At 39.7% G+C, this 24942-nt stretch overlaps 1 protein-coding gene across 8 annotated transcripts in view; it reads right to left on the bottom strand.

Annotated features, from left to right (window-relative positions):
* Positions 1–24942, bottom strand: part of ZNF711 (zinc finger protein 711) — a 38085-nt gene that overhangs the window by 9254 nt on the left and 3889 nt on the right. For 2 of the 8 annotated variants that reach the window (XM_042876360.1, XM_042876357.1), the window contains exons 1-12: positions 24745–24809; positions 21641–21786; positions 19961–20065; positions 18404–18934; positions 11860–12018; positions 10435–10581; positions 9690–9827; positions 8244–8291; positions 7531–7674; positions 2033–7072; positions 1400–1490; positions 159–231 (exon numbers count right to left, since the gene is read on the bottom strand). In XM_042876360.1, coding sequence (XP_042732294.1) covers positions 5895–7072; positions 7531–7674; positions 8244–8291; positions 9690–9827; positions 10435–10581; positions 11860–12018; positions 18404–18934; positions 19961–20039 — 2424 coding nt within the window. In that variant the 5' untranslated portion in view covers positions 20040–20065; positions 21641–21786; positions 24745–24809 and the 3' untranslated portion in view covers positions 159–231; positions 1400–1490; positions 2033–5894. Of the gene's footprint in view, positions 1–158; positions 232–1399; positions 1491–2032; positions 7073–7530; positions 7675–8243; positions 8292–9689; positions 9828–10434; positions 10582–11859; positions 12019–15395; positions 15480–15686; positions 15811–17088; positions 17128–18403; positions 18935–19960; positions 20066–21640; positions 21787–24744; positions 24810–24942 lie in introns of those variants that run through there. The other 6 variants (XM_042876359.1, XM_042876363.1, XM_042876362.1 and 3 more) reach the window with 6 other exon arrangements.

Below are 24942 nucleotides of genomic sequence, written 5' to 3' on the forward strand. Positions count from 1 at the left end.
ATCATAATAACTTTACTGGCACTGTCTAATGACTTACTTATCATCCCTGGTGTCCCACACCATAAAAACAGAAAAAGAATAACACATTTGTTTAATGCCATCATACTGATGGGTGCAGATTTCCCAATGAAAAGAGACAAAACAACTTTCTGACTTACTGTGGTCTTTGCCATGAACTCATCTGGGCTTGACAAGCTAGAAGCATTATACAAACAGTTCCAAAGAAAGAAGCTGCAAACAGCAGAAACATCAGTTATTAATGGACATACTTTACATTCATTTCAGCTACTGCAATGGCTGTACAGTGTATTTACAAATCCTTCTGGAAGATAACTACTACACAGATGTTTCTTTAAGTCTGTATGACTTTCTTAAGACTATAAAAGCACAACAAAAGCAGTAAATGCCCTTATGGACAGAAGAATGCAGACTGAACGCAGACAGAGCTGCTGGGTGTTGTGCTGTCATTCGATGACGAGGCCATAATTAGGCAAATGAATTAGGCATTATGGTCCATTTGAAAACACGATGATTGCTCCCCATACTTAGAGAGCCGGTAGCACACATACTACTAAAAAAATATATTTATAAAAAAAAAAAAAAGCCTGGTTTTCTAACCAGAAATGTCAGTAGTGCATTGTGTCGTAAGGACCAGCTGCTCTGAGGCTCATGAGATTAACTTAAAGCATTCATATACTGTACATTCTGAAGCACTGATTGCCAGAACACCACATTTTACACCCAGGTATCACAAAGCAACAGATACTTGTTGAAAAGTAGAATGAGACGAGATGAACCATAATGACCATGTGGGGTTGGTTTTGTTTTTAAATTGGGTTATTTAATAAAGCAAAATTAGTAGTTTCATTATAAAAGTAACTGATATTTGCTGTTGCATCCTTTCCAGTGAACTGAAATTGATTTACCAAACATTATTTCTGTTGGATGCATTTTTCACACTTACTCATCTCTGTAAATGCCAGTTATCACTCAAACTATCAACAACATTGACAATTTTTCACCTCAGTTTCACGTTTGTCCAATGAGATTGCTACATTTTTTCTGGAGCAAATTCAGAAAATCAAATGCAGCATTTGTGCATTTACAACAAAGTCTGTACTGCCCTTGTCAACTACTAATGGTTTTATCAACTGAACCCTTACGGCCAGAGATCTGACACTATGCAGTTTCTTGCTCTTAAACTGAAGAGTAGGAGAAAAAAGTTCTTTCAGTTTCTCTTGCTGATCTTTCCACACAATTATGTAATACAAACTGTTTCTCTGCCCTAGCTGTGAAATGAAAGCCAAATACAGTCCTACTGTAGAAGTTCCTGACCCCTTTAGCACTGTCTGAAGAGTCAGCATAAGCTGTGAATGTTGCAGCAAGGTAACAAACATACCTTTATCCAACCTTTACCTTGAGATTACTTTGTTGGCGTTCCTCCAGATACTCTCTCCATTTCATCACCTTTAATTGTGGACACTTGAAACCTGAAGAAAAACAATGGATGATGATTAAGTCCTGAGTCACTTTGAACTGCTTCTGGCATTTATGAATTCTGTCATTCAAATTAAAAATGCAACGAACAGCTGACATTCAGAGCAACCCTTCTGCATGTTTGTGAAACTTGTTGCTTGCTCAAGCAAACGTGAGCTGTTTTGTGCATCATGTACAACGCCACAGGAACAGGCAAAGGGAAATCCAAACATGGTCAGGGACAGCTGAGCCACCTCAGTGCCATGCTCCTGGGGGCAAACAGCTTTACAGCACAGGTCAGTGTGCCCTGACAGAAGGCACAGGGCTGCCAAGCTCAGGGGAGCAAGGCAGGGCAGGTGCAGCCTGCAGGGAGCAGGGATCTGAGGATGCACTCAGAAGAATTTTACTGTGACTTCACAGGATGCATTTTAAAAATCATGACACCTCTGGTAACAGCCATCCCAAGTTAAACATATACTGGCTAACTGCACTGAGAAGAATACAGGAACTTCCTCAAACCACTGTGAAATTTAAGAACATGGATACCAGTACTTACTACTATTTTTCCCTTCAACAGTTCTTATTTCCACACTGTCTCTTCTTAGCTACATCTCACTGTCCATTTTGCTGTTCCACTGTCAAAAGAAAAAAGAAATAATGAATATAAAGACAAGTTCAAACTGCTAAAGCAATAAGCCAGCCAAACTGCAGAGGTAACTCATCTTCTTGCTTCCCAGTGGAGAAGGTTGCCCGGAACCACTTCCATTAAACTCGGCTCAGGTTCTCCATCTATCTGTCACAGAGACTACTAGGCTGCACCTGTTCTTCAGCTCCTCTTTCCCTTCCTAAATTTGTTCCTCAGCTGACAACAACCAACTACAGCTGTAGTTTTTCCAACCACTATTTCCTCCCTCATATCATGGAAAACATGCTCCTCTCAGATTTCCACATTTCAAAAGGTAGAACTTTTTTTTTCCTAACCAGAAGGAAATCTCACTAGGCAGACCTTCAGGTTGCGAAACACTCAAAGCCAATTTCAACTTCTGTAATAAAGCATTACAGAACTTTGTATGATGATGAAGCTGAAAATGAAGAAAATCTTTATCCAGCACCCACCATATTGTTCTTGCCATCATTAAATATATTAAAAAAAATCAAACCACACAAAACAGCACTCAGTGGACTTTACAGTGTGTAAGAGTTTAGGGCATGGAGTAACTACATGCAACAGAAAATCTGAGTAAGAGAATTGATGTCCCACACTGCACTGTGCTTTTTAGGATGGTAGACACCAGTGGTTCTTAACTAACATTTATTCTGAGAAGTTTTGGCACATCCCATAACTGGAATAAATAAGCATCGTTAAGGGAGTTTTCTCAGATGAAATCTGAAAGGAACCATACATGAGAAAAACATAGTACAGCTGCCTACTGTTGTTTTCTTCAAACTTCACAAAGATCAGAGCAACTTAACATGGCCATCACTCGAAGATGTGGTGTCACTTCCAAAACCTTGAAAACCATAAACAAAAATCCAGAACTAAAAGATGGTGTCTGGATGAGGTGCTGCATGATATGGTTTAGTAGCTTAGTGGTAGTATTGGTGATAGGAGGACAGTTGAACTAGATGATCTTGTAGGTACTTTCCAACCTTGTGATTCTATGATTCTATGACAGGTAAGATAACAACTGGCGTTCAGTTAGAGACTTAGAAAATAAGAAATCCAACTTTGGTGTGTATTATCTCATCTTACACAAAACAACCATTTATCATGGAAAGAATTGCTCGCATCTCTGCAATTTTAAACTGAAATCTTGTAAGCTCAAAGTCTTCCTCCGTACTCCTTTTTCTGCCACCCTCATGGCCTGTTCTGTACCACACCAACCCTGGTGGGTCCTTAGGCAGTGCAGAACGGAATCTGGTTACAGTGCTGGCTGAAGATGTTAAAAGTACTCACATATCTGGTTATTCTGTCCATCCTGGAGGTGGAAAAATGAGCCAGCACAGAACAGTCATCTTCAGCCTGTTATGAAGGATCTCTTCCAGTCTACGTATTCAATATAATTTTCAGGAATAAAGTATTAAAATTGTCAACAAAACAAAAGATTAATTTTTAACATTTTGTGAGTGTCACTGTCTCCTCCTCTGTCTGCTGGACCTACAGAAGAAGAAAGTATCAGAAACAAAAACCAGACTATTCCATTAGCACCGTCTGCATAGTTTGTTTGCCCGCACAACAGCCACGCGTTGGCTGGCCAACAGCACGCTGGAAATCCTCGATGGAGTGTTCATTTAACACTGCATTATTTTCTTAGTTTCCAATCTACCACTGATGCCATGATTCAAGTATTCTAAGAAGAGAAGAAAATTAAGAAAGCAATGAAAGCAGTATTTTTAGCATTTCGACAGCTGCTCTTATTATAAAGCTAATAAAAGACAGCACCTACCTGCCTTTTTCCAAAAACTGAAATGTTATGTTCTCTTCACTTGAAGGAAAGAATTTCAAAGGTACAGCACTATCACATGTGATAATTATTTAGAAACAGAAGTACGTACGTTACCTGTCACCTTAGCAGCTTAACTGGAACCTCAATATTCCCTCAATATTCCCCCTCAACAGTGGTACACAAACATACCTTGGGTAACCTGCTTACTTGAGATGTTATTACATTTCATATCAACCAGGGAATAACGTAACTAAAATATTAAGGCAAAATTACACCGAATGAGACTTTCCTAAATCACCATAAATGAGAAATAGACTCCAAAATATTTGGAGTGCAAGAGATGCATTTTATTGTACGCCCGTTACGATGAGTAACACATTTAGAAATAATAATCCCACACAGTGACAATCTTATTTTACAGCGTGTACATCATTTTTTACAGCCACATAAAACACGTATTTTTCTAAGAGATTTCCCAAATTTCACTTCCTGAAGTTTAGAAATATAAAAAAAAAATTTTCTCAAGGAACTGATTCTCATCTGGTGCAAAAACAAAATATGAACATATCTGAAACACAAAAAGCCACAATATAGCATGAAGTTACAATTTCTCATGTGAACAGCTGTGTGCAAACATGAAGCAACTAAAAAGAGTAAAAAATACACATTATATGCGTAACACTTATGAACAGGTTGTTCATTAAATAGCCCTAGACCAGCTCGTTATATTAAGCGCCATTTGATCTGCAGCATGCTAACACAAAGCACTGTTTAAAGGGATGCATATTTTAAATGTATACACTGTAAACTGAAGATCCATCTCCAAACTCTAGCGGCAGCATATTTCTCTGGCTAAATACTGCATATATACTTTCTTACAGATTGAAAATGCACGTTTATAGCGTGGTATAGATTTCTTTCTTTTAAGAATTGATTAAAAGGTGCAATTTTATGTCTATATTGAAAATTTCATATTAGGAGGTAGGGCAATTGCCATACCTGCTAAGAACACTGCCCTAAAGAGCTTCTAAGTGCTCTGAATTTTAATTAAAAACAAACTACAGGTTTTTTCAATTTTCTTTTTAATAGTACTTTGAGATCTTAAAGTAGTGAGAAAAAAAAAGTAGTGCTGAGTAGCAACACTATCAGCTGCATCCATTTCATCCTTAAAAAATAGAATCAGATTCAAACTTAATTTTATGTGCCATACTGAACAACATTCAGCCATAGTTTCAGGTAAAAAAGGGAAGTTATGTACATACACGTCTTTAAGCCTAGCACCAAAACACCACCTCTGAGATCACAACGCTGTGTTTTTATCATTGTATCCTGCAATAAAATAGGTTAGCAGCTTTGAAAATCATTACAAATTTCTTGTTGGTCCTAACTAATAGAGGAAACCAAAAAGTTTCCCAATGAAATGTTGTATTTGTTGAAAGCAGGACAACCCCCCCTAACTCTGACCAATTCTAGAATATAATTTCCAGGCACGATTTCAAACGTTATGACCAAGTGACTGACGAATACTCTTCTCTCAGAACCACACAAGAAGCCAGGCCCAGCTGCCTCAGCAAACCAGCTGTGAAGAATCCCGTCACGTATCTGAACTGTTTTAGTATGGAGACAAACGCTCTCACTGACAAAACGGGTAACACAATCATCTTCTTTTTGTCTTCCATAGCTTAACAACGCGTAATACTATTACTTGAAGACATTCATTCATCTTTCTGCAAATTTAAGACATTCATCCATCTTTCTGCATTCTATAGTGCTCTTCAGGTTCTGATAAGCAACAATCATAGGGCTATGAGATCCCCTGTCAACCCTAATACTTTAAGACTTTTAATACAAAGAATGTAAAGTTATGATTTAATATCGAGCTTTGAAACCAGGAGAAACAGTTCATGAGATTTTTTTTTCCCCAATTATCATAACACAGTTTCTAAATTGCTTCCTTCTTGACATCATATATTACATTATGGCCTCTCTGTGGTGCCTCATTATATGCTGATTTTTTTCTGATGGTCTACGGAATCCCTTTTTGCAATACTCACACCTATGTGGATAGTCTTTTGTGTGTATTGATATTACGTGTCGTTTAAAGCCTGATGCATCCGTAGTGCTATATTCGCAATACTGGCATTGATAAACTTTTCTTCCACTGTGCGTCTTCATGTGCTTCTTAAGTTCAGTTTGCTGCCTAAATCCTCTTTTACATCTTTTGCACTTAAAAGGCAGGTCCTTGGTGTGAACTGAGAGGATGTGCCCGCTCAGTATAAAAGGATCTGACGTTTTAAAGTCACAGTGTCTACACTGATGTATCTTTTTACCTTTATGGGTTTCACTATGCTTTTTGAGCTCTGATGGACGATGGAAGCCTTTTTCACATACCTCGCATTTGTGGGGAAAATCCTTCGTATGAACTGAAATAATGTGTCGCTTCAGGTCACTGGAGTTGGTGCTCTTATGGTCACAGTGCGGACACTGATGAGTCTTATGCCCTTGAAACAATTCTGTGTGCTGCTGCAGCTCCTTTTCATCTGCAAAAGCCTGGGGACAGTGCTCACATTTAAATGGCAAGTCGTTCCCATGTTTGGTTTTGATATGAGTTTTCAGATTGGACTGATCAGCACACCTGAAGACACAGTGCTGACACTGGTATGGCTTTTCCCCAGTGTGGGTCCTCATATGCTTTTTCAGCTCTGACGGATGACGGAATCCTTTCCCACACTCCACACATACGTGAGGGAAGTTCTTACTGTGAACTGCAAGTAGATGTCTATTGAGTAGCCCCTGCTCTGCAGTTTCATAGTCACAGTATTTGCACTTGTGCAGTTTAGGCTCTTTGTCCCTCAGTATTAGTTTATTAGAACTCAACGGGCTTGCTTCTCTGTATCTTCTTGTATATTCCGTAAACTCGTGGGTTTTATCAACTTTATTTATAAGTTTATGGCTTTCCAGATGATTGTGGAAACTTACTTTTTTGTTAGTTGTAAAGTCGCAGTCTGTACACTGGTATTTCTTCTTAATCATATGATCTGGATGATTCTTCATATGCCTTTTCAAGAATCCTCTGGATTTAAATTTTTTCCCACATATATGACAAGGGTAAACTGTTAAGGGCTGTCCATCAGGACCTATTATAACAGCTGTTTTTAAACAAACAAAAACAAGTTATGAAGAAAACAAATTTACTGATTAAGAAGTTTTAAATCAGCCAACTGTTGTTCAGATTCATGCACTTACACTTGCAGCAAGAGTTCAGCAGTTTAAAAATAACCAATGCACAGCACCTACAGTTTATATATTGTTTTGTTTTAGAAAGTGATATCAGATGTACAGTGAGTACATCCACAATTACTTTCTAATCACTCACAACATTCAAATGAATTACACCAGTGCTAGGTTGCTAACTTCAATAGCAAAACCTACCACATTTTCTATGCACAGAATTGGAGGGGGAAGGACACAGGAAATCCGCAAATCACCATTTAGATTTTTAATTCTGAACCAGTTTGGAAAAAAAAAGAAAAAAAGAAAAAAAAAGAAGAATAGTAAAGGAGTAAGTGCCACTCCATGAGAGCACACATAACCATACAGTGTTTACCTGTTTGCCATTGCCTGGCCTCTCCTCTCCTCCTTTTCTTGGTTTTTTGTTTTAGCACTCTATTAGTGCTAATGCTATCACAAATCTGCAGGTATTGTGTTGCATTACCGTTTTTGTTTTCTAATCGTGTATCCAAGTTATTCCCTAGAAACAAAAATTAGACACCATAAAAAATCTTAAACAATTATTTTCTTTGGGACTGATGACTGGAATTGCACAGCAAAATGTCTACTTTAAAACAAAACAGATCACCCACTCCTCTGCAATGAACAGGTTTTTTAAAAAGTGCCAGTACAAAGCATTGCCTTTGGTGGCCAAACTCAAGAACTTAATTGTTTAAACAATTAATAATTTTCAAGTACATTTTTTGCTATCTTGTAGTCTCAGAATATTAATTTCTGACAGGTTGTGCCAGTTACTTTCTCATCTCTATCTAACTTGATTTTACTTCCTAGCCAACGGCATCATCTCTGCTCTGACTACCAAACTATACACAACTAATGACTTCCCCATACAATTTGAGGCCCACAACACTTACAGAATTGTTTTCATTTCAAAATAGAAGAGAAATTACTATTCAGTTCTTCAGCTTATGCTTTATGAGTAATTTGTTACATTCTCTGATGGGGAGAATCACAACACATTGATGTATGCTGCTTTAAAGACACTAAGTTACTTGTAAAGCTCTAGACAGCATATTTGTGTGCCCTTACCTGCCGCTTGACCATCTTCATATCTTCTGGGTAGTCTTCTGTCATCTCCTGCAGAAAATGGTATTTTAGTCGTTATAAATTTAAGTCCTTTTTAAAGATGATGGTTTTGAAAGTCCAAGAATGAGAGAAAACTAACTTAAGTAGTAAGTAACAGCTTAATACTGTCCAAAACGAGCTGTGCAGTTCACATCAGTTCAGTATTTTGCAATTACATGCACCAGGAAATAAAGATCGTATCTCTGTCAGTACTTGAATACTCACTGAAGATGTGCTTGCATGCTTACCATACTGTCTTTCCTGCCTCTCACTAGTAATAAGCTTGTTTCTGGAAAGTTCTAACCTTATAAAAAAACCTCAGATGTCCATCTAGAAATTAGAGGGGACCTGAAATCCACAATTTGTTCCTGAGATCAAAGTACTTTGTCCTTATGGAGTAGAACTTGGCAGATAAAAGGACTTCCACCCTACCAGCCATTCCACTCTCCTATGAGATGGAGAAGTCATACTAACAGTTTATTCCTCATTTTGAATTGAAAGTGTTTATTGCTACATGCCAAAGCCTGGTGCTTCACAACCACTTCATCACTCAGCTACTGTGCTCAGAAACAGAACGCCACCAAATCTAAACTACCTAATTTGCTCACTTAAGTAAAAGGCATTGATGATCTTGTACACTTAATATAATTTTAACATGCCAAAATCCTAGAAAAGAATAAATCTGAAATAACAGAATATTCAGAATTTGCAACATATCCTGTTACTTCTACAATTTGAAACATGGCCGCAGAAGACATATTTTGTTTTTCTCACTTATGATCTAAAGGACTAGCAGGTTTAAAATATGTTACATAAATGGAACTGATCAGGGATGAATTTACACATCTCTTTTATTTTTTAAAGGTATTTCCCCTTTCTCCTAGTGAATATAAAATATTTAAGGTTATTCTTGCTTTTGTAAAATCCTTAACAGATGACTTCATCAATCATCAAAAACGTACACACACTGTACAGCTGAGCTGGTATTAAGAACAAGGGTACCAAAGTTCTTCAAACAGCTTTCCTTCTTATTTCATAAAACTCAACATGCAGCAATCCATTCATTGCATGCAGGACAACCAACTACTACAACAATATGACAACTGCTAGGCAGGCTGGCATTGAGGGAAAAAACCAAAAGCACTACAGAAATGAGATTTTTTTTTCCCCTATCTGAATTGCAAAAAGCCAAGGACTTCACATGTGAAAGGTTGTGAATTACGTGGAAAAGAATTTTTCACAGCATTTTATTAGTTTCACTGACTGGCACTGCTAAAAGAGCTGAAGGAGCTGCCTCCAAACCCCCACTCAATAGTGAAAAATTGTGACATTTGTACATAGAATCTGGAAACCAGACTGGGAAAAAAATAATGAAAGGGATTTTCAAAAAATGAGCATAGAGATTCCTACCATAAGCAGCAGCCCAAGCAACAGGAACAAAAGTTTTATTCACACCAGTCTCTTCAAGCTGCGTGTCTGGAAGTGATGTAGCTTCTTCTTCACCTACAATAACTTCCATGTAAACTTCATCTGCTATTTCAGCACAGCCTGAGTTAAAGGAGAAGAATACATTTTACATTTTATTCTGTACATTTTAAATTTTCCTGCATTTAACTTGATTTCCCTCTTATTGATACCAGTTATAAATTAGTTTTCTTCCTCTGGCATTTAGAGCCACACCTTCCCTTAGGGGGTAACTGTTTATTCAGACATTCCTTAAAGAGAGAAAACACACATCAATAAAAGCAAATACAAATTCAAGTATACAGATTTACAGATTTTAAAATGATGACATTTATTTGCCACTTTGCCAGAAAGAGAATTAAACATGGCAATTCACATAGGAAAACAGAGGTGTTAAAAAAAAAAAAAAAAAAAAGAGAGAAATTCAACTAACCTCATTAACTTAATCTATGGACATGTTAAATTTAACATAAATAATGCAATGATGGCATACAATATGAAAAAGTGCATCTTATCCACATCACTTTAAAATAATAATAACCTGCTCTTTATTTTTAGGGAAGATGAACTTAGTTTGTTACTACTTCAGGCTGAAGAATCCTTCAGAAAAGTTTAAAAAGTTCTTGAGAATGATGCTTATATTGTTGTACAAAACAGCACAAGAAACAGAAATGTTTCATATTATGCTTACTAATATCTTCATCTTCCTGAGAAGAGTCCTTAACAGCCATGTAAACCATTTTTTCTCGCTGCATTCTACCAACACCTCCTTGTTCAATTACTCCAGCTACCGAATGTCCATTGTGAAAATCACTCTCTGTGACAATTTCTGTCCCACCTTAAAAAAAGAAGCCAAACACCTTAAGTGCATGTAAACAAAGCCAATCTCAACACTAATTTCAGACTGAAGTGTTTTACAACAAAGCTATTGTATAAAACTCATCCTTTTGAAAGCAATGGTTTCCAAAACGTCGAATTAACATAGGAGGTAACCCCATCACCAGACAACAGAAGTCAGATCCCAGGCATGACAAGAGGAACTTTTAAGAAAATTAGAAATTTGGTCACTGTATAACAATGAAACTAACACTGATCCAAAACATCAGCCCAGTAAGTCTGCGTAGGAGGGTTCAACATCACGCAGCTAGAATGAGAGGCAGCAATACGCATTATGCTCCCATAATACTACCCACAAACTGCAATCAGCATAAATGAACTACCAAACAAATACCACTGCATTGCTTCTAAAGTCAAGCTGGATCACACGTAGCACTCTGGTCCCCAGATACAGAGGTTTCACTCAACTGGACTTGCTGGATTCAGTGTTAATAAAGAACACTTTATTTTTCCGCTTTTAATTTCTATACGCTCCCCAAAGCTCTGATTGGCATCATGTGCCATGAAGAACTTGAGGGAAGACACAGAGACACCCCCATAGTCCTTAGGTTTATGAGGGCTGAAATTACAACCAAGGAATCCAACACAAAATGTGGGAGTAAAATGGAAACTAATGAGAAATGATAAGCAGTGCCACAGAGGCAATTAAAGCCAAATCTTTCTTTTGGGACTGACTGTCAGATTACATTTGGAATACGTACGTATGTGTGCCAAAACAACTGGTCATTTTCAGTATTTATTATTCTATTTTTTACTTTTCCATATTTACCACAAAAAATGCAGGGGATTTTACTACCACAGCTTATTTTCAGAACTTTCGTCTAAAGTGGCTCAGCCAGGACATCTGTCCAAGTAACAACAGACTGCAATGCACTGACACACAATGAGACCAATGCTATCAGTAATAGTACTATTAAGAATACTTGTTACTCACAGCATTCAATCATGCAAAATCAAAGAAAATAAGTATCTATGGAAAAAAAAAAATGCAGCTGTTCGGCCACTTCTGTATTTGGGGTTTGGTAATAAACGACATTCCAACACTGAAAATAAATATTGCTCGTCAAAAAATGACCTGAAACATTGAGTATTATCAGCATATGGGCAATTCCTTCCAATTTCACTCTGAGGAACAATCCAGTCAGTGAATTACAAGACAGAAAGACCCGCAAACACTTCTCCATACTACTGGAAAAAAACACAGAATTTAAAGAGGTACCTATTTCAACATCATCTTCAGCTTCAGCTTTAAATATGTATACTTTGATAACTTCAGAACCAAACCCATCATCTTTAGCCACTTCATCATTTGTCACTTCAGTACTGATTTTCAAGGGAGTGCTTCCTATGTGGTCCAGTTTTTCTCCAACATCATCCACTGTAAAGATAAAAGAGCAACAATGAGGCTCAAACATACTGTCACATGTTAGCATGATTTTCTCCGCTACTATCCCCACACATAGTAAAGTTTTGCATACATTAAGGGCCTTTACAAAATAAGTCATCTTAAGGAACTTAAAAGAAATTCCAGAAGCTCAATACTCGTTCTGTTGCAAATCTGCAATCATTTCATGAACTACTAAGTGAAGAACATGAGGGAACTTTGGTCATCAAAGTATGTAGTTTTGCCTGAAACTATTACACTGCAGAAGCAAAAATGTATCAGTAGGTGAAATCAAACAAGTCTCCATAAAAATGTGAAAAGCTAGCCCAGGGTTGCCTGTTACAGTGCAAGAGTTCCAAGAAGCTTTACTACTCTACAATACTCTACAATACTAAGATTTAGTAGTAGACACTCTAATCAACAGTGGTATCTCCTGAGTATACTCCAGTGACAGAAACATGAATAATTTTCAATTTTCTATCTAAAGGAAATCACGATTTTATCAAATTTTACCATTTGAAAACATGCCAATTAATAAAGATCATTGTATAGCATACAGCTGATTGAAAGATGAGACAAAAGTAAATCCAAGTAGTATTATCTAAAGTTGACTTTCTTTATGTGTACACATTTGCTACTATTGCTATTTGATGTATTCCGGCCTACATATTCAATAAAAAATACATTAAAACCATTAGAAGTTTTTGTCTTTTTACCACTGTTTTGGTAAGAAGAGCATGCACAAAGATCTCCACATATGTATGTCCCAAGTTGCTAACATGGAGGACAGAGACCCAAGCGCCTTTCTGACACACACACTGCCACCACACTACTGTCAGTGGACAAAATTAGCTCCTTTGTAGATGGCCAGCACAGGCCTACGTAACACCCACAGACATCCTCTGACCAGGGATGAATCCCCCCAAATGTAAACAAAACCTGAAATACATACATTTCATGGACATCGCAATGTACTGCATATATAACATGTGTAACACTGGGGGGGGGGGGGGGCTGAGTTTAACACTTCTGTGAAAAGAGCGCTTCATGACTACGACTGTGAGCATACTCCATGGGGGTGTGGAGATTTCCCCACGTTTCTGAGGCTCACCTTGGGATGCTGCAGTGCTCCCCAATGCCCCTCTAAGCTTCCTGCTCTCTGTGCTGCCACTTCTGCTCCTGAAGAGCTGCTTTTAACTACTTCAGGCTACAGCCCGGTGTGCTGAGGTACACTGGAATTAGTTTAGGCTTTTCTTAATACTCAAGGCAGTCACGTGAGATGGTGCAGAACCCATTACAAAAACAACAAGATGCCTTTCCTGCAGCAGGGCTGGAATTCAACACAGCAATCCCAAACTAAGCTCCTCCCACTCACAGACAGGATTCCATGGAAAATAACCTATCCCAGTTAAACCATTTTCCATCCGCACATTCAGGAACCTTATTTTTATTTCAGAAATTTTGAGCTGCATCAGAAGAGTACAGAAATTAATGAGAGCACAACTAGGTGTAAAGCAGGTAAGCATAAATAAGTATTTCATTTTAAAACTTCTGAATATTACATTTTATATTATTCTATATTTTGATAAAAACAGGAGAATATATTTAAAAAAAAAAAAAAAAAAAAAAAGAACTGTTAAATTGTTTCTGTCTGTAAGTAACAGACTGACTGAAATGCCCCAGTGCATCCCACTTGGATCAGTGGAAATAATGTAAAATTACCCTCAGAAAAAAAAGATTTTTGTTTTGTAATTAAAAACATTCTAAAACTCTACAAAAATTACCACCACCACCACCAATCCCTTATCTGCTAAAATCTGACATGCAGTACATTACACTCACATTACCTTACAGGGCAATGTAACAGTCAGAGTATCGATGCCACAAACAACAAAGCCACAACTTATCCACAGCCTTCAAAACACACATTTAATTTTAGTACAAGGAACATTTCCACTGTGTACACAAATCTATGACGGATCAGGATCAGAGGCAACTAACAGAGAAAGGCAGGGGTGATTGTACAAACAGCTATATGACTAGATACACTGCCAAAACATAGAAAGAGAAGCTGAAGGCTGGGTATTCAAAATCACTAATTGCACTAATTGCTGCCTCTGTAATCTTACCATTGGCAAGGAGCAGTAAAGTTATTTTCAAATCCATAATTCAAACAACATGAACTTTTTCTAAACTCATGTGTTTTATAATCATAACATGTTGGTTTCACACAGGAAACAGGCATTTCAGTACTGAAGTAGTACAGCAACTTCCTACTGAACTGAGACGACATCAGTTACATGTGGTACCCTTCCCTCACAGAAAATATCCCCAATTATTTAACTGAAGTTGGATGACTGTATCTGGTGAAACAGCATAACAATAAGCAAACCATATTAGAGCCTTACCATGGCATCAATTGCAACTCAAGAAAGATTACATAAAGATTAAAAGAAGGAATTTTCAATTTTAACTTTTTTTCAATCAGATTAAGGATTTTCACCCAAAAATTTAGTGTAAACACATGAATATGGTACACATGGTTACATGCTGGTGCTGTATTTCACCAATTCAAATTTGTAATGTTCTTTAAAAAAAAAAAAAGAAGGATAAAAAGCCATGCTTAGAGGGACAAACTCACAGCAGCACTTTTAAAATCAGCAGTGACTCCCACACCATTGACCATCCTCTGTGTTTACCAAGATCTGTAGTCTCTACAATTTCAGCTAAAGTTATGGAAATAAAGGGAAGTCTGCATGCAGAGGGCCTTTGAAATTACTTTCCTGGGAAAGTGAAGTGAAATAAGAAAACCTGAGAAGAACCAAGTGGGCTGAGGAGCTGTTACTGCCACAGACCACCAACTGTAAGATAATGCAGTTTAAGTACCTGCAAGAAAAGACACTGGCTGAACAATTGATACTCCTTAGATTGCCATCTTATGCAAACTAAACTTGGTGGTTTCAATCAATTATTCAAAAACAGATTTAAATCGGAAAAAAAACAACAGCAGGACATGTAATCTTTGTCAAGTTCCAAAACACGGGGATTTTTTTTTTTCTTTAAAGGCTATGAAAATATTCTATGGTCTAAGTGATGGGACTTAATTACACACTGGTATCCCAATGTCAAAAGAACTGATGCCTTTTCCCAGTGATAGTTCCTAGGAACAGGAATGCTTCCTTTATGTCAACAGAAGAATATGAAAGTGCTTTCCACATCTGACTCATCTACCAGAAGCACTACATATTATTATCTTGTCATTTAAAATTAACTGAAAAAACACAACCGAAAACTTTTATAAATATATGCTGAATCCTCCTGAATAACAACGTTTAAAGGAAAACTCAGCACACTTCTAGTATTAAACTTACCTTGGCTGTTTTCAGGTGTGTGATGTCCAGATTCACCGTGGATTGCCAGCTCCAGGTTCACGTGATGCCTCAGCATGCACTATGCTGGTGATACCACACCCACCATAGGAGCCCATAGGAATAACACAAGGGCAAGATAAGTCCAGTGGTTTCACAATTTTTCATATTCTTCCAATGTCTGATATACTTATTTTATATCCCATTGGTCACAGTATAGGAGTACTAAAATGTTCAGCAAGCTATTTAACACTGTACTGTAATACACTAAAAAGGAGGCGGCGGTGACAGTACCTTACCCCTAAAGGCCAGCTCCAGAGTTGCTCTTTGGTGGGTATGAGGTCACCAACATAGTGCATGCAGGGCCAACGCTCGGGTCGGGAGCTGGCAATCCCCTGTGGGTCTGAATATCGCAAACCTGAAAAACAAAAAAGGGCATGCTTTAAGCTACACGTGTGCTAATCCCACCCTGGCAAAATGGGATGCACTGCTTATTATATTCACATCTCAGTACAGAGACGGCATGATCACACCACGTGCATTCATCCTGTATTCATTTCCTTTGAAACGAGTACTTTCTCAGCAGGTATTCCAGAGATTTAGAAAAGGGGTATTGTGCATCTCCCGTGGCACACCCCTTAACTGCATCAAAACCAAGCATTTATGCTTGCAAAGCTGATTTTAAAAGCTGAATTCAACAGTGCTGGGACAGTGCCAGAATCTACCCGTCAGTGTATTTAAGCCAAAATCCCCAGCAAAAGAATAAGCTGAAATTTTAAGTTAACACTCATGCTCAGCTCAGCTACACGCTCTAAAATAAAAACATATATACATATTAAAAAACACTTCTAATATTTTACAAGTTCCCCACAATGTGCTCCACAGCTGGAATATTCCCCAAGGGTACAACTGTCACACTGTGTATAGTTCCCCCTTTTCAGCTTCTGAATTTCACTAAATACAGATACAAAATATTATGAGTCTTTAATATTTTGAAGTGATCTACGTTAAAATTTACTTAGAATTTAATCAACCCTATGAACACACCCTAAAACAAACCACACCATAAATTAACTTTCTACAATATTCAGTGAACATCTGAAATTAAAAATGTAAGTAAAAATGTCTTTAAACTTGTTAAACCTGTTAAATTGATATATTTATCTACTATACACAGACATTGTCTTCAGAACCATAACAAATTAATGGCCAATTTATAGAACATAAAATAAACAAACAGAAAACGTGCAATCAATGAACTGCATGGGACTCATTCACTTTTGCTGAAAAAATAACAGAAAATAAAAATCAACAGTGCATCCTTTGTCAGTTCCGGCTGGCTCAGAGCACAGCACAGCCTCAAAACTTCACAGAGGCAAAAGCCCTGCCTTAATATGCACCTGATTACTTTCAAACAAAATTCCAGACTAATAATGTCGCTTCCAACCACGATTACTCAGACATATCTGTCATACAGACAGGCAGAAGTGATTTGCTTAAATCTGGGTCTCAGACTGGCTTTGAAACACTGGAAAAGCCACGACCAGTCTTGAGCACACCTGACAACACTAGGTATGTACAGCTGGGGTCACCAGGTAACCTACTGAAGGCTGAGATGCTCTTGTCTAAGGACAGCGACTGTTACAATCAAATCACAGATCTATCTAACAAGAATTCCAAAGATGACTTTACTTACAATTACAAAGGTGCAGCTGGAAATACCACGGTTACAGAATACAACTCATCGTAAGTACTCTGTCAGAAAGGAGGAATTTTTTCAGTGAAACTACTGACTGTATGAATGGCGTTCCTTTATTTACAAACACATGGGATGTTTTATATTGCAGGTTTAACTTGCTTTTAGGCTGAGGATTTCTTTTGGCTCTCCTACCAAAGTAGTTGCAACTTCCATTAGTGGCATGTAACATTACAGAAATCACAGGATGGTAACCTTATACTGAATGAAAAATAAACGGCAGAGGGACAGTGTGCAGCAGTACTATGAAAAGTGCTCTATTTCATGCAATGAAATATTTAAATCATCACAATCGCTGATCTGCCACACCCAGACATTTTTAAATGGAGCTTACTGAGAAGAGATGGACGTTTCAGCACTTGGCTTCTTTTTAACAAACCCAGAACACATTGGGTCTGACAAAATAAAATCTGTTCTGATGTGCTGACGCTGCAATACCTGATTTGGAGAAATCAAAAATCCCAAAAACCATCATATTTTACCTGATCTGTGTGTAAGAGCAAAAACTGCTATCTTAGGTATGATTTAACCACTGACGAAACATAATATACCTAAGGTATAAATTCACTAACCCTTTTAGTAGCTCTTGCTCAACTCATAGACTGTAACTACACAGCTTCCTCAAAAGTTTGGACAGGGTCTGAATGCCATGTGGAAACTGAAGTAGGCAGCCTCCTTCCACTTACAGAAAGTTTCTCAGTTAATGTACTCAACTCCTTAATGTCAAGTTGTGTCCACAACAGCACAACATGCAAGAAAATGGCTGTTACTGTTTTTAATGCAGCTAAACAATGTTTTGTTGACAAGAGGAAAAGAAAAAAAAAAAAAAAAAATGTATCTTGAAAAAGCTGCCTTCTTTGTTGGATTCTACTCATCAAACCCATCATGTCATTTCTTTGTGAACCTGCATAATACAGTATTATACCTCTGTTTAAAAAAAAAAAAAAAAAAAGTTTCCTACTCAACATGTATGTGATTTTTAACTTCCATATGTTTTTTCTTAATTTTGGGGAATATCAGTTTCAGAAACAGAAGCCTACAGATTCAACAGCTTGAAGATCATTATTTTTCTTGCTGTATCACTAATAATTATTTTCACTATGCAAACTCAAATCCAGACAAGAAGAATTAAAAAGAATTAACTGGAGAGCTCCAGTACAGAGTGCAGCAAGGATCCAGGTAACGTGATTTCTCTCCACTAGACCACTTCTACTTAAGGTAATCTCCTGTGCATGTCTACCTTTGTTTAACTTACAAGATATCATTAAGTAGTCTTCCGATGTACTCTTGCCATCATCATCATCTTCTGTTTTTATAGTCACTGTAGAGCCAGGAACAGTACCAGCTGCCTGAACGACTGTTTCAGAATCTGAGTTTGTTACAAGGACTTCTTCTGAGACCATCGTAGGTGAGTCAGCTGCTGACACGGAGTCTTGCACCACGTGCTCCAAATGTCCATCGGGACCCGTAACAAGGTCAGCCACAAACACCTGGTCAGGAACTCTAACAGCTTCTGTTATTAGATCAGAAGTCAGAACATGATCACTGGTATCTAGTGCTTCTTCAATAGCCACATCAGTTTCCAGAACAGAATCAGGAACAATGACACCCTCTGTTACAACATCAGTTTCAGTGATGATGTCTGGTCCTTGCACAACTTCAGCTGCTAAGCCATGGTCAAGAGTTATTCCATCATCGGTAACAACATCAGAAACAAGGACAGCTTCAGGGACTGACACAACAATATGATCTCCATCAATATGAGCAGTGCCAGCCATTCCAGCCACTATGAAACAATTAGGAATGAGGAAAAAAAAAGGTTAAAATTATTGCATTAGCAGAGTTTATCCAAGGAACAGAATAATTGTGTAAGTGAGGTAAACACAGATGTAAATCTGTTATTTTTCAACAATCTATACTTTGCACCTCACCAGAAAAGACTGCTCAAAGTAGTCCATGTGCTAACAATACATTCTTTGGTGGTACAATAAAAGGACTCTGACACTTAAGACTGGAGAGGCCTTGATAAAAATAAGCATTCTATCATAAGCCATATTTATAGCACAATTTCCAACAACTTGCCACATTGCAATCAATAGCTAGAAGTAGAAAGCAGGCCAGTCATATTTGAAAGCTACTTTTCTATAAAAAAAAAAAAAAGTGAATTGTTGTAATGCATCCTGAAATAGCAGATTGAATCTTAATGAATAAAACATTCACTTACAAGAGTGAAAAAAATACTGGAATTATTCAACACTGCTGCAAATGCGATTATTTTGGCACTTTGTGAAAGACATTAATTAATCACAGATTCAGTTACATCTGTAAATTGTTGCTACCTAGAAAGTTACTTGTTGACACACAAAGACTTCATTTTCCACCTCATTTACACCTCCTAAGTGAGAACTGGAGACAGTCATCAAGGCAACCAACAAAAGCTCAGCTGTACCTGCACCAGCATGCAGATGTAACAGCAGACCAGTGGTATTTCAAGCAGAGGCACACACTACAGCAGCACTGAACTCCTTACAACATCTGTCCCACCCACAGCACTCTGAACCACAGATGGCTGTTATTATCTTTTTAAGTTACCTCAATTTTTTGGGATAGGTGATTATTTCTAGCTGAGTGACCAAAGCATATACAAAGCCTCATTATACATTTACTAATATTTTGAAATTTCTCCAAAAAGCCATGCAAACATCACTGTTGTACTAGTCAACTTCACATCCTGAAATCACTTGCAAACATACAGCAAACCTAAGAACAGTCTTGATGTTATTAATTAATGTTTAACAGATAAAATGTTTACCGAAGTCCTGCATAATCATAGCGTGAGGCATTTTGGATTCTTGTGTTTGCAATCCAAGACTTCCACCACCCGGATCCATATTCAGCAAAATTCATTCACAAATAACTGCAAAAGCAAAATCAGAGTTTGTTAACCACAGCACCATTGTGTTTGTCAGCTTCACTGGATTCATGTGTCACACTAACAGAAAACCATCCACAAGTTCACTAAAAAACAAGCAGCACTTCATACAACTCACTTTGCTTTCTCCCCACAGCTTTATGCTTTGTGACCTAATATCCCATAAATGTTACCATCTGTAAATAATCATGCAGTACTCAAAAGAATTATTCACGCAAGTGAAATCAAACACGTTAATAGTTCTTTTCCTATGTAAATCTCTGGTTACTGCCTGGCCTAGAACAGTTCGTAATCTGTGTAATTAAACCAAGAAGTAGAGGAACCGACTTTGACTTTACTTCTAGGAGCTGCAAATACAAGAAATGTCACAACCTTCAATTCCCCCACTGCAAACTGAACGTGAAGCTTTGCAGCGTCATGGGGCCATCTCCATAAGTAACACTCACATTCACAAGCAATATAGGCAGTAGCATCAGGCCATCCTAACAAAACAATGTAACGCATATTAGGAACCAACAACCTGATTAGATGTAACTACTATCCAGAAGCAGAAATTTGCCATGAAGACTATTATCTTTACAGGAAATAAACCACAGGTGACAGTGAGGAGAAGCAACAATCAGAAGTCACCTGAGCAGGATGACCACCTCCAGGCCTTACCCTACCAACCTGCACCAGCAGCCAAGAACAAGGAGCCACCTGTGCTCAGCCCCTGGATACACTTTCAACAAATTATCAGGGCTGGCCAAGACGGCTGCATGGAGCACAGTGCACTGAGAAGCAGTTTTTCAGATTCTTTCACGATTTTCTATCAGCTATCTCAAACATGTGTCAATTTTTTCATGTGTAGATTTCATTAAGCAGATTAAATGGCAGTTAAGTTTTGAAAAAAAGCTGCACTGTGCACGACATTTACGAGAACAGAAGTGCTGAAGCAGCTTTTCAGCAGCTGTGCGTGAGCCCCCCTGTATCATCAGAAAATAGTCCAACACAAGACCTAGCATAAGATTTCAGCCATGTGCAGTTAGATGCGCACACAGTGCAAAGCTACCCAGTGCAGCAGCAGGAACCCTGTGTAAGAAATGGCAGTGCAGCATCTCCACTGCCACAGGACTTTGCAGAAGAAACAACAGAGCTGACCTGCCTTCTGCACCAGCATCTCCATTCACCAGCCCAGCTCCATCCACACTGGTTGACGACTTTCACAAAATTATCTCGTTATTTTAGAAATCTGATCTTCCAAGCACTATCCCTTCTGTGCCACCTCATTTCTGCAGCCAAGAGAAAGCTGGTCCTACACAGCCATCTGCAACGTCCCTCTGGTGTAAAAACAGTCCTGTGCAGCTTTTTATAGAGCAGACCCACCAACCAGTTGTAAAATTCCTGCTGTTACATCTTAAGCTTCCTTGCTTTGGTGTTCCATACCTGCTTTGCTACTTTGGCTCCTTAATGCTCAGGGGCTTCTGTTTCCCAATTTATCTAACACAAAGAAATACAAAACAGTAACAACCAATCTTAAGCAGACAAAATAAAGATGTGGAAAAAGCAATCCATGCTTACTGTAACTTCATTATCAAGGAAGGAAATGACCAGAGGTTATTCTTTTACACTCTTGAAATCCTCAGGTGAGAAAGCAGCAAGCAGCCCGCAAAGATGGAGATTTCAATCAACAGTCATCGCTCCAAACGAGGGAGGCTCCAACTTAACTGAGGACACAAAAGAACCAAAGAACTGTTATCACCCAGAGTCAGCATTGCCCTTTAATACTTTTTCCCTGCAGCATAGTTAAAATCTATTTATCTCAAGTTGTCTTGAAATCTACAATGCAGATTCTTAGAGAAGCAAAAAAATGAATGTATTTCTTCCTACAGAATTTACTCTACAACAATCTCCCAGATCATTTCTGAAGGTACTTAAACAGGGTAAGTTGTTTCCACAGACCAACAAATGCTATGAACACAAAAGTCAAACATCACCAGTGAAGAAAGCAGGCTAGAACTTAAATAACACAATCCTTCAAACATTCACATTTCAATGCAGTTTTAAAATTTTAGCTTCAAGTTCCAATTCATTCATTGGTGTAAGAACCATAGAGCAGCTTCAGAACTTTAATCCAGTGCTCAACCATTCCTAAATCACTGCCACAGCACCTGAAATTCTTCAGGTCATTAACAAATGCTGATACAAGGTAAGATACCATTCCAGACCATAAACAGCTCATCAGATGGAGCATCCAATGGAGCGATTTCAGAACTAATGCAGCACTCTCCAATATCCCAACCACAGTCACTATCCTCAGGGAACAAGGTCACTACCAGTCTGAAACTACAGGAGAAATATACTGGGTTTTGTTCTTTCTTAATGAGCAACTTAATTATAGACTACGCAGTTTAGAGGCTCAAATATATCATATAATGTACTACACAAAAAATTCAGTACACAGTAAGACTATGATTTTAATTTAAATCTCTGCAAAGAAAACTAATCATCACTAAGAATAATTTTTCCCAGTTAGTAACAGGAATATGAAAGTGATCCAAGTTCTGGGATGGCAGCCCCTGGGCATGCACACATCTTAAATTCTGCACTCACAACCAAGATGGACAAAGATGTGCCAGCAGGGAACATGCAGAGCTGTGCCCTGGTTGATGCAACTAGCATCCAAGCACTGTGAGTACACTCTCATGAGCCCTTGGTGCAGGCAAAGGGCAGAGCAGCATCAGCAATTAAATGAGAGATTTTCTTATGCCTAATTTTGGATTTAGAAAGAATGCAATGACAGCAGGAAGGCCCCTAATGCTTGGACAATTAACAGATAAGGCTCATGGCTCTGCTATAATTGGTATTTTTCCTCACAGGTCTCAGTAACACAGTTGATTTCACACACTACACATCCACACAAATCCGATTCTTATAAGCAGCACAGAAACACGGCACATTGATGAACTGTGGTTCTTCACAGCTTCCTTCTGTAGTACACAGCATTTCACACCCACACAATTACAGAAGGCATGTTCCAATCACATATTAAAAAAGGACATTGAGAAATAAGCCAGAATGCCTCAACTCTGGACTCTGTCACAGCCCTGTGTTCACACACATCTCTCCTCCATGAACCTATCATGACATCAAGTTTTTCCTCTTCCTTCTCTCCTTTAGGTATTCAGAACAAAATGCTGCAAAGTACTTCATTAGCCTCAGGCAATAAAATAATTTCACTTTAGAACATTCAGTAACACGTTCATTGGTTTAATTGCAGCATGCTACCTTGGTCAAGACCAGGCAATACACTGTACAACAAAAAGGGAACCCAGGACCTTTCTGTCTGGATGCAGGAACACATGCAATGTGTAAACACATGCAAACGCTGTGTGTAAAACCAAACCTAACGCTTGGCATTGGGGGACTACCACACTTAACATCACTTTGTGCATGTGTTGATGTCCTGTGATGCATTTTCATACAATGCACACCTGATGGTCGGCCTTAGCTTCTCCTCTGAAATAGTATAATTCTTCTCATTAATATTTAAGACATGTTTACATATAATGAAGTAAAATGCAGCATCGGACTTGGCCAGGAGCTGCAGATCCTCTCGGGCTGCACGTGACATTTGGTTAAACTGAAACTCAGCTACAGGAGTGTTCCAATATAACACAGGAAACAAACTCAGATGTAGCTAAGAAATTCAAACCAGATGTTTTCAGATTCTTCCACCTATTAAAATTCGAGTTCAGTATCAACAGAAAAGAATTATCTTCCCCTGAAAATATTTCAACCGCGTTTTCCCTTTCAAATTTTAATGCAGCAACCCACAGAAATGGAACGGCAGAAACAGAACAGACGGCGCCAATTCAGAAAGCAACACGGAGCACAGCGCGAACCGTGTGCACAAAAAGACCGGGAGTTACAGCTAACGTATCCGTTTTAAAGCCCTTTACTGCGATCACCGATCCACGGAGACATTTAAATGACAAAGACGGCGAAAGACCGTCCCGCCGCCCGATCCGCGCCCCAAGCCGCACGGATTAGGGATACAGACGCGCATCCCCGCCGGCAGCTCCCGCCCGAGGGAGGGACGGGACAGGGCAGGGCAGGGCAGGGCAGGGCCGGGGCTGCGCGGCTGCGGAGCGCTGCGCGTGCCCACGCACCGGGCGCGCCGCCGGGCGTCGGGAACGCGGCGCCGGGAGCCCGCAGAGGCGGTGGGCAGCGCCCGGTTCCCGCGCTCCGCAGCGGGGCTGCGCGGCGGCGGCCGAGGGCGGAGCGGGAGCGCGGAGGCGCCGAGACAAAGGACCCCGCGGGACGCCGCCCGCAGCGCGGGGGCCGGAGCCGTCCGTGGGCTACCCTCGACGCGGCGGCCTGGCGGCCGCGCCCCGGGCCGCCTCAGGGCTCCCGTCCCGCGGCGGCGGCGGGCCGGGGAGGCGGGGATAACCCCTGTCTCGTCGAGCCGCCGCCTTCCCCGCCCCGCCGGCCGACATTTTGTTTTCCGCCATTTTCTGGCCGCCCGCAAAGGGCCAAGCGGCCCGCGGGCACCGCCCGCCCGCCCGGCCCGGGCCCCGCGGCACAACGAGCCGCCCCGCCTGGCCGGCGCTTCGGACCCGCCCGCAGGCCTCGGGCGCGGCCCGACCGCCTCCTTCGTCCCCGGTCCCGCCGCCTCCGCTCACCTGTGCGGGTCCCCGCGCCGGGCGGCCTCTCGGCGGGCTGCGCCCGGGTGTCGGGCGGCGGGAGGGGGGGAGGCCTCGGCCCGCAGGACTCCGCCGCCGCCGCCGCGGCCTGGCATTCGGGTCCGCCAGGGCCGGGCCTGCACCAATCACAGGCAGGGCCGGGCGGCGGGGCGCGAGCGCGCGCGGCCTGCTCCCCTC

Source organism: Lagopus leucura, unplaced genomic scaffold, assembly GCF_019238085.1.
Source record: "Lagopus leucura isolate 7727_CA_CO unplaced genomic scaffold, USGS_WTPT01 Super-Scaffold_100016, whole genome shotgun sequence".
Taxonomy (NCBI): Eukaryota; Metazoa; Chordata; class Aves; order Galliformes; family Phasianidae; genus Lagopus; species Lagopus leucura.